We start from the raw sequence: 11,615 nt of genomic DNA, 5'->3' as shown, positions 1-11,615 counted from the left end.
TACCCCCCGCCCTTCCCCTCCCCAACCCCCACTACCGCCCTTGCCCCCTCCCCCACCTCCCCCTCTACTGCCCTTGCCCTCCCCCTTCCTCCCATTCCCTTTCCTCCTCCCCTCCCACTGTAACTAACGAGAGCGAAAACAAAAATATTCTAAGGAGATATTGACGTGAAGTTGATGCTATGTGAGGGATGAGGAAGGAGATGAAACAACGGGTGTCACATATTGATTTTTTTTCTTCTTATTTTCGAGAAGAAGAAAAAAATCGTTTTCACCAGTTCACGTTAAAAATGTCTTTCAAACACCGATTTTTCACCTTTTCTTATTTCCGATTTTGGTCTTCAGGTTAGAATAATATTAGTGGAAAGGAAATATTAATGGAAAGGAAATATTAATCAATCATCTTTTTCATTCTACTTTATCAGTCTCACATCTCACTCTATTATTGTAATCTCTGATGTTGTTTTGTTTATTTCCTCTTGTTATCTGACTCCCTTCTTTGTTTGTTGTGTCGCATCATTTCTCTGTCTCTCTCATTCAATACCAATATTCTTGTTCATCTCTTTTCTCATTTCCTTTTGAGTCATATATCTCTCTCTCTCTCTCTCTCTCTCTCTCTCTCTCTCTCTCTCTCTCAAAACTCCATTCTTTGATCTGCCACAAGAGGACCAACCCGCTACAGGATATTATGTTGGAAGGGGAATCATTCAGTTTGAGTATTGAGTCGGTGAGAATTTATAGATGATCGGACTACACGAGGGTTCATTTCTCGGAATGTGTGGTGTGAGATGTATATATAGATAGCCGTCTGTGTCCGTCTGTTTCTCACTACAGATGTAATTCGCATTTCTGATTCGATTTATCAATGTTTCATCATTTTTAATACGTAAATAATCAGACTTGTTTCACCGAGATGTAGAAGATAAAAAAAAAATGTGATTCAAGTTAACTTTGTGTGTGTGAGGGTGAGGCGAGAGAAGACTAGAAAGTGAGTATTAATTTCTCCAGTAAAAGGGGTAGAAGCCACGGTTAAGTCAGATTGTAGGATAAGCACCTGTAATTAGTGAGCCTCTCGGGAGATGAACCAATCGGGTACACGGGAGGGAATGACCTTAAATGAGGTCATCTTATCCTATACACTAAGAGGTTATTGGCCAAGTTTAGACCGATACTAGACCAGATATCTTTGATGGGCCTGCGTGAGTCTTCCTCTTACCAATGTTCGTTGGAAGAACGTTAATAATTAATGCAATGGAAAAAAAAAACTTGATATTCTCATTATTATTATTACAACGTCTAACAGTCGTGTAATACAGGGATTTTTTTTTCTTATAGGACCTGAGTTTATATTTTGTTGTCTACGTTAGGAAATGTAATTACTTCATTTTTACCCACCATGGATGACAACTACTAAATATTGAGAATTTCAAATATCACTATATTTCTTAATTTAACTTACCTGTCGATACACTTCAGGTAAACAGTGAAGTTAATTGACTATACCTGTAGCAGCCTAAAGTACCTATTTATTATCGTAACTCATCATCAACAAAAATAGTACATCTTACTATCTATACATCCTTAACTATCTCAAAACCAGTTGTGTAAATAAATTAAATGGAAGTTAATGTCAAAAAAATTATACCTGTGATTTTTTGGTAAAGTCAGACCAACAGCAACGAATATAATTTCGGCTCATTAAGCAAGAATCCCCGGCTGGATCCCTTAATACTGTGCATTCATTGTGGTACTAAAATAATATAATGGACCAAAATCCTCGTGTTAGCTTTTTAATCCCTAGACATAATAGTTATTTTTTACCCTGTAGCGTTCACCTGATGCGATAAAGGGTTCTATGTACAATATATATCATTTAATAATCCTTTACCTCCACTTACCATATAGAGTGTAGTGTAGTGTGGTGTGGTGTGGTGAGGTGAGGTGTGTACTCAATCTGGTATATTTGCTTTAAGTTAGGTTCGGTTAGATTAGGTTAGGTTAAATACTCGCATGTCCTAACTTAACCTAACTTAACCTAACCTAACCCGTATTTTCATATAGAATCGGAAAATTTTAATCGTAAAGAAACACCAAACGAATTACTACATTAAGAAGTCATGGGGGGGGAGGAATGGAGAAGGGAAGAGGAAACAAGGAAGAGAGAGAGAGAGTGACAGGAGATGGAGGAGTCGGCGTCGAGAAACAGAACAGAGGAGAAGAAATGATGGCAGAATAGGAAAAGTCGGAAAGTAATGGCCCTTTCCTTCTCTCGATCAGATAAGGTCTGCCCGTTACGTAGGAAGGAGGAAGAAAAGAGAGAGATAAAGAAAGAGAAGAAACGATGGAAGGAAATAGAAATCGAGAGAGAGAGAGAGAGAGAGAGAGAGAGAGAGAGAGAGAGAGAGAGAGAGAGAGAGCATAACTTCTCCAGTTACTCTCTTTTAGTACACATAAGGAGGTCAACATCCCGACTACTGTGCGTTATATTGTACAGCCTCTCGTGTAGGTCATTGCCGCTCTTTACTTAACCCCCTTACCACCAATGGTCTCTCCCTGCTCCTAATCCAGTGTGCTCTTAATCTCCTCTCACAATTTACCCTATAGGGATATTTATAATTGGCGTGTTCTATATTTTCTTTCAAAACTGTAACACATGCTTGAGTTTTACATTTTTTTTTTACTCGTATAGATCGTGTTTTCAGTTTGTTGTTGTTATTATTTAGTTTTTTTTTTTTTCTCATGTTCGTCGGTTTTTGCTGTTCGTATTTCTGTTGTTCGTCGTATTTTTTTTTTCATGTTTACTGCTTCTCCTGTTCACTGTATTTTACGTCATCCCTTTTTGACTGTTCGTTGCTTTTTTTTCTGTTTTGTCGTTTTTGCTGTTAGTATTTCTGCTGTTGGTTTTTTTTTTCATTTTCACTGTTTCTCCTGTTTACCGTATTTCATGTCACCCTGTTTTCCTGTTCGTTGGGTGTTTCCTGTTTGCCGTTTTTCTTCGTTTCTCTTTTTCCTGTTTTCCCTTTTTCCTGTGTGTTGTATTTCCTCTTCACTGTTTATCCATTTCACCGTTTCGACGCCCATTTTTTTTTCTCTTGCGTCAGGGGAAACTGTACGACCACCACTCAGTCAAATTTACAGACCCAGTGAGCTTTTTGTAGGCCATAATGGCTCGCATGACCAGCAGTGGGGGTCCTAATGGCTACACTGGACCTGCCATTTTGTCCATTGAACCCAGAAAATAGGAATTATGGATGGATGGATGGATGGATGGATGGATGGATGGTGGATGGATGGATGGATGGATGGAATAAGTGTATGCATTTTTTTTTACTGAATTTTTGCTCTGCTTTTGGTACGTTTCATAAGGATACGGATTTTCTTTATACTTGAAAAAATTTTAGGATAAGGTAAAGGATTCTACACTTACCTTACGGATAGTTTAGGGTTGGATATAGAAGGTTATATATCCAAAGAGGGTTGTGAGGTAGGGATAAAGTAATGTTTGTTTTTAAGCTTACTTTAAGAAATCACTAGTATTATATTGGTTTAATACTCATGTTTACTTGGGTAAAAAAAAAATCCAGCTCAGCTTTGATTCCCCTTCAAGTGATCACGCTGTAGAAATTATGAGAAATAATTCCCGTTGTGTACGTTACTCTTATACTTGTGAAGGTGAACTGTGACTTCAATAAACCAGACTTCGATTACGTTACGATGTCATATCGTTAAGCACCTGCAGCTAGATACAAAACTATGTTATTCCCTATTGGTATTTCAACCATATTGCCATAACGTTTTGATCTCGTGATGATAATCTCTTGATATCGTAAAGGATTACGTTATAATATCAGAGCTTTAACGACTTAGTGGATACCTCAATTAACCTTACCTAACCCATCCGAATCTAGTCATACCTAACCTTAAGTACCAGAAACGTAACAAAACGATATTATCAAGTTAACGACATGGAAATAGATAGACACACAACGATAACATGTATTTATAGATATCTTCTTCAAACGTATGACTCAGTGCAAGTGTGTGTGTGTGTTGCTCAGTGGACAATTTTAGTCATAACAAAGACCGACTTGAAAACTTAAGTGTTCAGATAAGAAGATTAAGTTGAGGGTTGAGGTGGAAGGTCAGATAAGGAAGGTGGAAGGTCAGATAAGGAAGGTGGAAGGCCTGTTAATAGTCATAGATACAGTATGGAGTTACAGAATCATGGATCTCAAATTATCGAAGGTTCGTAGGTTAATCTTTCTTTCGTACTAGAGAAGAAACAATGTGTCTTCTTAACTTAAAGAAGGTCCCAGGTGGCATTAGAATTACACTGAGACTACTGTAACGTGAAGACACACACACACACACACACACACACACACACAGAAACACACACAAACTTATCCTGTCAGTTTATAGTTGTGAATTACTCTTAGTTCATCTTCCGCCTTTATTTCGGTCTTGTTTGTTCCTTCACTTGGTCGTAATTTCAGACACACACTCTCTCGATGACTGGTGTGTAGTGACGATGTGATTACGGTGGGCAAGAGATAAGATCACTTAATGTTATCAGCCTCAATATATCACAGGGCGCTATGCAACATTATTTTTGTTTATTTTGACCAATAAAACACATAAGAGTAAAATTGTTTAAAAGATTAAACCAACTTGGATTAGAATCATGAACAAAATGCTCAGCTATCCTAAGTTAAGATTACCTGACCTGACCTGACCTGACCTAATCTAATCCAATATGTGTTATCTTTAATTAACCTAACTTGTTCATTCTTAACCTAACCTAATCAACCTAACAAAATAACCTCACCTAATTTAACCTCGCATAGTAAACCAACCCCAATTAGGTAACTGTATATTTTCAGCCTTCCGGCTGCCATGCTCTTTCAATAAACCGTTAATTATTATTATTATTATTATTATTATTATTATTATTATTATTATTATTATTATTATTATTATTATTATTATTATTATTAAAAAATACCAAGGTTAACTTAATGTAAGTTAACGTAAGCTAAAGTAGCAAAAACCTAACCTAACCTAACCTAACCTAACCTAACCTAACCTAATCTCACCTAACTAAACCTTACCTAAGGCCACTTACCCAAACCTAATCAAAACCCAATTCCACTTAACCTACCCAACCAAGTTAACCTAAGCTAACCTAACTTAATCTAATCTAACCTTCAAGTTAACCTAATCTAAATATTCCCAAGTATCTTTGTACTTTTAAGTCATGATTTTGCAATGAAAGTGTTTAAAAAATTACAATGGAATTAGTTTTCATATCTCTTTATTGCCCCCGAAACCTAATGGAGGGTGAAGTCTTCATTTTAGTCCTTGACCTCAATTTTCTTGATAAATCTGGAAGGAAATATTGTACCCGAAGGAAGACCAACTTACTTTCTCAGGTGGTCGAGGGTAAATTAGTATCACGTTGCTCACAAAAATACGAACCCTTGTGTGGTACCATTAAGGTGTATTGTTAACCTTGTTTAAATGGTTTTCCCGTTTATTAGGTTTTCCTTCTTTAACTTTGTTTTCCTTGTTTAACTTTATTTTCCTTGTTTAACTTTGTTTTCCTTGTTTTCCTTGTTTACTTTGTTTTCCTTGTTTACTTTGTTTTCCTTGTTTACTTTGTTTTCCTTGTTTAACTTTGTTTTCCTTGTTTACTTTGTTTTCCTTGTTTACTTTGTTTTCCTTGTTTATTTTGTTTACCTTGTTTCTTTTGTTCGACACATCACTGAGACGTAAGTAACTGTGTATGGAAACGCCTATTATTTTATCGGGTTCATCAACAGTACCAATATATCCTTGAAATTTATATGTATTTAAAGGGAGAGAGAGAGAGAGAGAGAGAGAGAGAGAGAGATTTATCATTTCTATTATTTTGTATATAAATAACAATGTGTCAGTTATCATAAGACATTACAAACACACAAATGCTAAATATCTAACACCACCGTTAAATATATTCTTCTTCTATACAATCAAATAAATTCCTTTGAGAAAAAAAAATCGGAGGTAAATTAGGATAACACGACTGTACCCAGGCATCCGTTATCACCTAAGAGAAAAAAAATAGCAAAGCACTTCCTTATCTCCTCTTCTAGGGCCTGGAGTGTACAAATGTGACACCTCGGTAACGTGATATCTGATCTTGTTTTAATTTCTTTACCCAAAACATCTCACTGCTTAAAACTTTCTCGGGAAAAGTTTATACACCGTAATGTTTGCTTCTGTTCCACTCGGTGTTTGCAGTTCCCAGCCCCTATTGCTGTTGTATTTTTGTTTACAACTGGGTGGAGAAGTCTTTAATGGGTTAAGTTGGAAGACACAATGCACGGAAATGGCCTAATATTTTTACAGAGCTCAACTTACGGTGGTATGAGTGTTAGGTGTAGCAAGACAACCTAATACAAAGTCAAGGAAGTCGCGTTAGGTACAGTGAAACGTAAATAGTTTTATTACTTTGAAACATTCACATCCTTTTGATGTTGAAGGTTTTTAAGAGAAAACTAGACAGGACGAGTTATAATACGTTAATAAAAACAAGATATCTTTAGTTATCTACCGTAAGGCATCAGTTGTAGAACAATCACAGCGTGTGGATTACTGTAGATCCACGTGTGTTGTTGTATTTGTTTCTACACAAAGTCTCTGAATATGAAGGTTAATAGAGGGAGAAGGAGGGAAGGAAAGGGTAAAAGAATAATTAAGAGGAAGTGAAACATTACAAGAGGTTATATATGAAGGGAGATGTTTCCTCACTGTCAGAAGGAAAAGACTGGGATATAATTGGACGTATTTTTTTTAAATACTGCTGCAGAAACTTGTACCCAATGAATGGTGGTCAATAACCTTGGTAAATGCAGCATCTAAAACATTAACAATAACAGGTTCTGGGAGGTTGACCTACACAGGTGACTCTCAATCCCAATGCCTCCTGCCCCTCAGGTGTTCGAGGAAAACAAGAAAGTGTTCCTCTTGATGATAAATCGGAGACACAGCATTACTATCAACCTCATAAGGGCAGTGAGGGACATCACCTGAAAACAGCGTGTCTGTATGTCTGTAATAACAATAATCCTGTTGTTTATGTATTTTATAGAATGCAATCTAGCATGCGGAGAATAGCTGGATCCGTGACGATCTCGTAATATTATTGGGTAATATTCATAAATGTTGACTTTCATAACAGGATACAAGAGTGTTGCGTATCTGCGCGTGTGCACTGACTCTCCACACTGAGATAATATATTCACGCAGACTTAAACAACCATAATATCATCAGAATATTTGTTTCAGTTTTAAAAAAAGCTTCGTAGAATATTTCATCCAGGGAGCTGCTGATAATGTTCATTAACTTGTTCCAATGCGCTACAACACAGACTCAACACACCTGGTAAACATACTCTTAGCTTATAGTCATCACTGTGTAAGGGTTCCTCTGGTAAAGGTATGTTTATTATCATCTACTCTTAAGAGAGAAGACAGTGAAGGAGCCTAGTAGTATGTCATTAACTTTAAGCAGTACCTAAAATATCAACAGTGGTAAAACGGGTAGACAATACTATTATGAAATTACGTTATCTCTCCTCTCTCTCTCTCCGTCAGTGTTTGTATGTAGGTACATACATATCAGTTTATCAATAAGTGTGTACTTATATAGAGGATATGATCGTGTGTGTCTGTGTTTGTTGCCGTGTAAAAGTGTTTGTGTGTTTTTTATCCATACGTTGTGTTCTTGCGTGTGAATTAGTGGTTGTGTTAGTGTATACTATATACAGGTATATTAGGACAGGTATGTTTGTGCTCGAGTTTGTGGATGTATGTTAGAGTTCGGAAGTAAGTTTCTTGATAATTCAGAAAGGATTAGCCAGGTATAAGTAAATTACCATCATATATTATAAATTCTTCTATGATACTGACACAACAAATTAGAAATAATTGTTTATTGTTCTCGTGGTGACGTGTAGAACAAGTTATACATTTGTACCGAAGGTCATCATCAGCATCAGTCGTCAACCTTTATCCCATTACAAGTAATTAAGTATCCTGTAGTTCTTTGAATTTGTTGTAACATATTGCAAGGGAGTTCTCCAGGCTGAAGCTTACATTAAATTTACTATAAGTCCAGATATCAACTATATCATATTGAAGAAAAATTATGCTTTCTAATCTGTGCTTTCTTGAAATTGATGCGTGTTATTAGTGGTGGTTGACGTGTTCGTCGTAGTTGAAGACCTTGACAATGGTCTCCCCGAAGTTGGGGATCTCGTGGAAGAGGCGCTCGTCAGGGACGCGACGGTCCAGTGGGTAGCCGTGGGGCTTCTTGTCCAGGTACACTCCGTGGTGACCGTAGTGGTGGAACTTGGTCGTCAAGTTGATTTCATCATTGACAGAGTCAGCCACACCGTCGGTCACAGCCACCACCAACTTGAACTCTACACCAGCCGCGTTGCCCTTGGGTATGAGCAGCCTGTTGGGCAGCCCAGTAGCGCTCACGAATTCATCAAGGTTCAATTCACTGCTTTCGGCAATCGCTGCTTCAGTCTGTTCATGCAAGCTCTTCAGGCTGGGCACGTCAGGCACCGTCACTGAGGACTCGGAGGACTTGCGGGTAACAGTGTTCTCGCCAGGCATCACTGAGGGAAAACAAATAATATAGGCAGCTGAAGTGACAGCATGATAGAACTTATGTGCTTAATTTACGAATAAACTTGTGACAATATTAGTGACACTAATCATTATTTGAGTTAGAAATATTATTATTTAAACAATCACATATACTGATTATACTATGCCTAAACAGATACTTACGTTCTTTCTGGAACTTGTCTAGTTCAATGGCGTGCCAACGACCCTCGTTGAATGGCATGAGGACACCATTAACGTCGCGGTGTGGCCAGGCGAAGATACGGATTGTGGACAACTTCTTCTCATCATTATTGCTCATTATGGTCACTTTGAAGGAGAAATCCCTATGCCTCAGACGTGGGATAATGGCGCTAATTTCCATGTTATCCTCCCATTTCATCTCCTCCTTGTCATCCATAGCATTCATGAGGCTGTATTCATAATCTTCAACATAAGTCTCCAGGTGACCTTCAATGTCAATCTTGTTAACAGCTACACCAGGGAACAAAAGCTCTTCCCGGCTATAAGGTTTAAGATGGTCTTTATGTTTCCTGAAGAGGTCGTCGATGTACTTGTGCAGCTTGTAGAAGGCGGGGTCACGGAGGGCGGTCTCATAGTGCTCCAGGACACTGGGAGTATCGTAGTACTTGGCATGGGGGTCACCCTGGTGGCCAAGCATCATGTGACCCATGTTGTGTAGGGAGCCGTAGTATTCATTATAGGGGTTGTACACACACGACTCAATGATATCACCCAGGATGTCAATACCGTGTTCGTTATTGATGTCCACCTTGTTACCCTCCTTGTCGATGACGTAGCCGTGAGTGATGGCATCACGGATGCGGTTCTCCATCACGATCATGTCGCGCACCTCAGCAACGTTGTCCACGTCCTCGATATGGATGTCATCATGACGGAATGGGAATGGGTTGCCATTTTTGTATGAAGTGTGGGGGTCGAAGCCTTCATGGAGATTCCTTTCCCAATGAAGCTTTTCTATTTTCTGAAGGTGGTTGGAAATGCGCTCGGCTTCAAAGCGGTTGACCAGCTGGTGATGAACCCAGAAGTAGTTTTCGCCTCTGCGTTCAATCTGATAACCAAAAGTCTCATTCCACCAGAAGGGATATTCAATATGCCAATTGATGTAGTGGGTACTGAGGCCGATATCCTCACCAAAGTAAGCTATTTTATGTTCAGGGTTATTCTGCGTGCCTGTAAAGTTCATGTTAAATTTGCCTGGTTGGCCAATCATCTTGGCCCTGTAAGCTTGTTGGATTACTTCGCTGCTTGTGAAAAAGTGTGGCATGATCTCATAGAGAGGAGGCAACACAACGTGCTTAGTGAGTGGGGAGTGTTTGATAGCTGTGTACAGAGCGTAAACATACGTCTCCTCGTTCATCATTTTACGGAAGTAAACAGCATTGCCAATAGCTGTTGGCCAGTCTTGGCACTGTAATAGAACCTTTACAAGCAGCAGTGCTTCCTCGCGCTGGGTGGCGTTGAACACTGAGAACCAGTGGTGCCTCTCCTCCAGATGTTGAGTCTTGACCTCCTGCATGAGTTTGTTGACGGCTACACCACCATCAGGCATGTTAACAGTGTGGGCCAGTGGGTCAAAGGAATCTTCCATGGCCTTCAGTTTGGCCTCATGCAGAGGCTCGTACAGTTTGTGGAGGAGGAAGTTGATGTCGTGCTGCTTCTGTGCTGTTGGTACACCTGAGACACATGTGAGAATGTCAACATTAGATTATGAAGTGAAGGAAATGACTAAATGGGTTTCCTTACGGATTTTTTTTTTTTACATAAATGAAAATTAAAGGATCCTTGTTCAGTCACCTATATTGATATACTTCACATTATTTCGTTGATAGTTTGAGACTTACAGATATAGCTTTAATTAATAACAATGGCGTATTATTTTCATCTCTAATCTCAATCATTACAAAGTCTGGGAGAGTCGGTGACTGTACTGGGCACTGTATAGGAGTGTCAGTGACTATACTAGATACAGTATGTGAGAGTCAGTGACTACACTGGACAGTCTGGAAATGTTATTGACAGTACTGTACACAGTCAGTAAACAGTCAGTGGATATACTCACCATCAGGTTCATCTCTCTGGGAGCCACCGAAGTAAGGCCAGGCAGCGGCGGCAGCCACCAGTGAACACAACAACACGATCTTCATGATGCTGATGATGTCCCAACACTGCTCGCGCCGCCTTATATACCTGCTGAGCCTCCACCACCCTCCCTCGTGCCCTGCCCCTCTCCACCCAACAACTCCCTCCCTCTGAACCCCAAAGTCCCCCAACACCCTCCTTGTGCCCTCCCGCTGCTCTCTCCAGAACCTCCCGCGGGTTGTCAACCCGTGATAATAGTTGCTGGGTCGCTCACCGGCTTCTCCTTATTCCTCTTCTCTCTCTCTCTCTCTCTCTCTCTCTCTCTCTCTCTCAATTGCATAGAAATGATGTTTACACGTACATAGATTTCCTTTGTTTATGCCTAATGCAGTGTATCTGTATGTGTGTATATATGTTAACGGGTTCATTCATCACGAGAGTAAGTGTGTTACACAATTGGTGAAAATTTCCGTGTATCAATAATGCTAGTGTCACTAATATGCCAAGAGGTTAAGCAGCCTACAGGTTTGTCAGTTTAGTTTAGTTTAGTTTAGATTAGTTTAGTTTAGTTTAGTTTAGCTTAGCTTAGCTTAGCTTAGCTTATTTTAATAACCATAACGTATAAGTAAGTGAACTCACAGCCAGTATCTCACTGTGGAGGAAGAACACAGTGATAAATCTTAGTTGCTATAGTTTGACTTGGATTCAGTATCTAATGGTGTCATTATCATGTTATTAATAATGACCTATTACCAAGAAAAACAACATTTTATAAGTTCTTCTCCGTTGTGATGTTATTGTTCCCATTTACAAACCCATCTCAGATGTGTAAATGG

The 11,615-nt window shown here is 39.0% G+C and overlaps 1 protein-coding gene across 1 annotated transcript; it reads right to left on the bottom strand.

The window, feature by feature from the left end:
* Nucleotides 1-7,958: 7,958 nt before the first annotated feature.
* On the bottom strand, nucleotides 7,959-10,869 carry LOC121862867 (pseudohemocyanin-2-like). The gene is made up of 3 exons (XM_042361215.1): nucleotides 10,760-10,869; nucleotides 8,842-10,374; nucleotides 7,959-8,666 (listed from the first exon to the last, which is right to left on the bottom strand). The coding sequence occupies exons 1-3, from the start codon at nucleotides 10,842-10,844 to the stop codon at nucleotides 8,230-8,232; spliced, it is 2,055 nt and encodes a 684-aa protein (XP_042217149.1). The 5' UTR covers nucleotides 10,845-10,869; the 3' UTR covers nucleotides 7,959-8,229.
* Nucleotides 10,870-11,615: the final 746 nt, after the last annotated feature.

This window comes from Homarus americanus, unplaced genomic scaffold (assembly GCF_018991925.1).
Source record: "Homarus americanus isolate GMGI-L3 unplaced genomic scaffold, GMGI_Hamer_2.0 scaffold24922, whole genome shotgun sequence".
NCBI classification, from domain to species: domain Eukaryota; kingdom Metazoa; phylum Arthropoda; class Malacostraca; order Decapoda; family Nephropidae; genus Homarus; species Homarus americanus.
The sequence above is the reverse complement of the archived record's forward strand: the minus strand, read 5'-3'. Positions and strand labels throughout refer to the sequence as shown.

Excerpts from the sequence above, each read along its gene's own strand:
- LOC121862867 (XM_042361215.1), bottom strand. The coding sequence starts at position 10,844 with ATGAAGATCGTGTTGTTGTGTTCACTGGTGGCTGCCGCCGCTGCCTGG. Across the intron at positions 10,375-10,759 it reads CCAGAGAGATGAACCTGATG|GTGTACCAACAGCACAGAAG; the intron begins GTGAGTATATCC and ends CATGTGTCTCAG. Across the intron at positions 8,667-8,841 it reads AGACAAGTTCCAGAAAGAAC|TGATGCCTGGCGAGAACACT; the intron begins GTAAGTATCTGT and ends GTTTTCCCTCAG.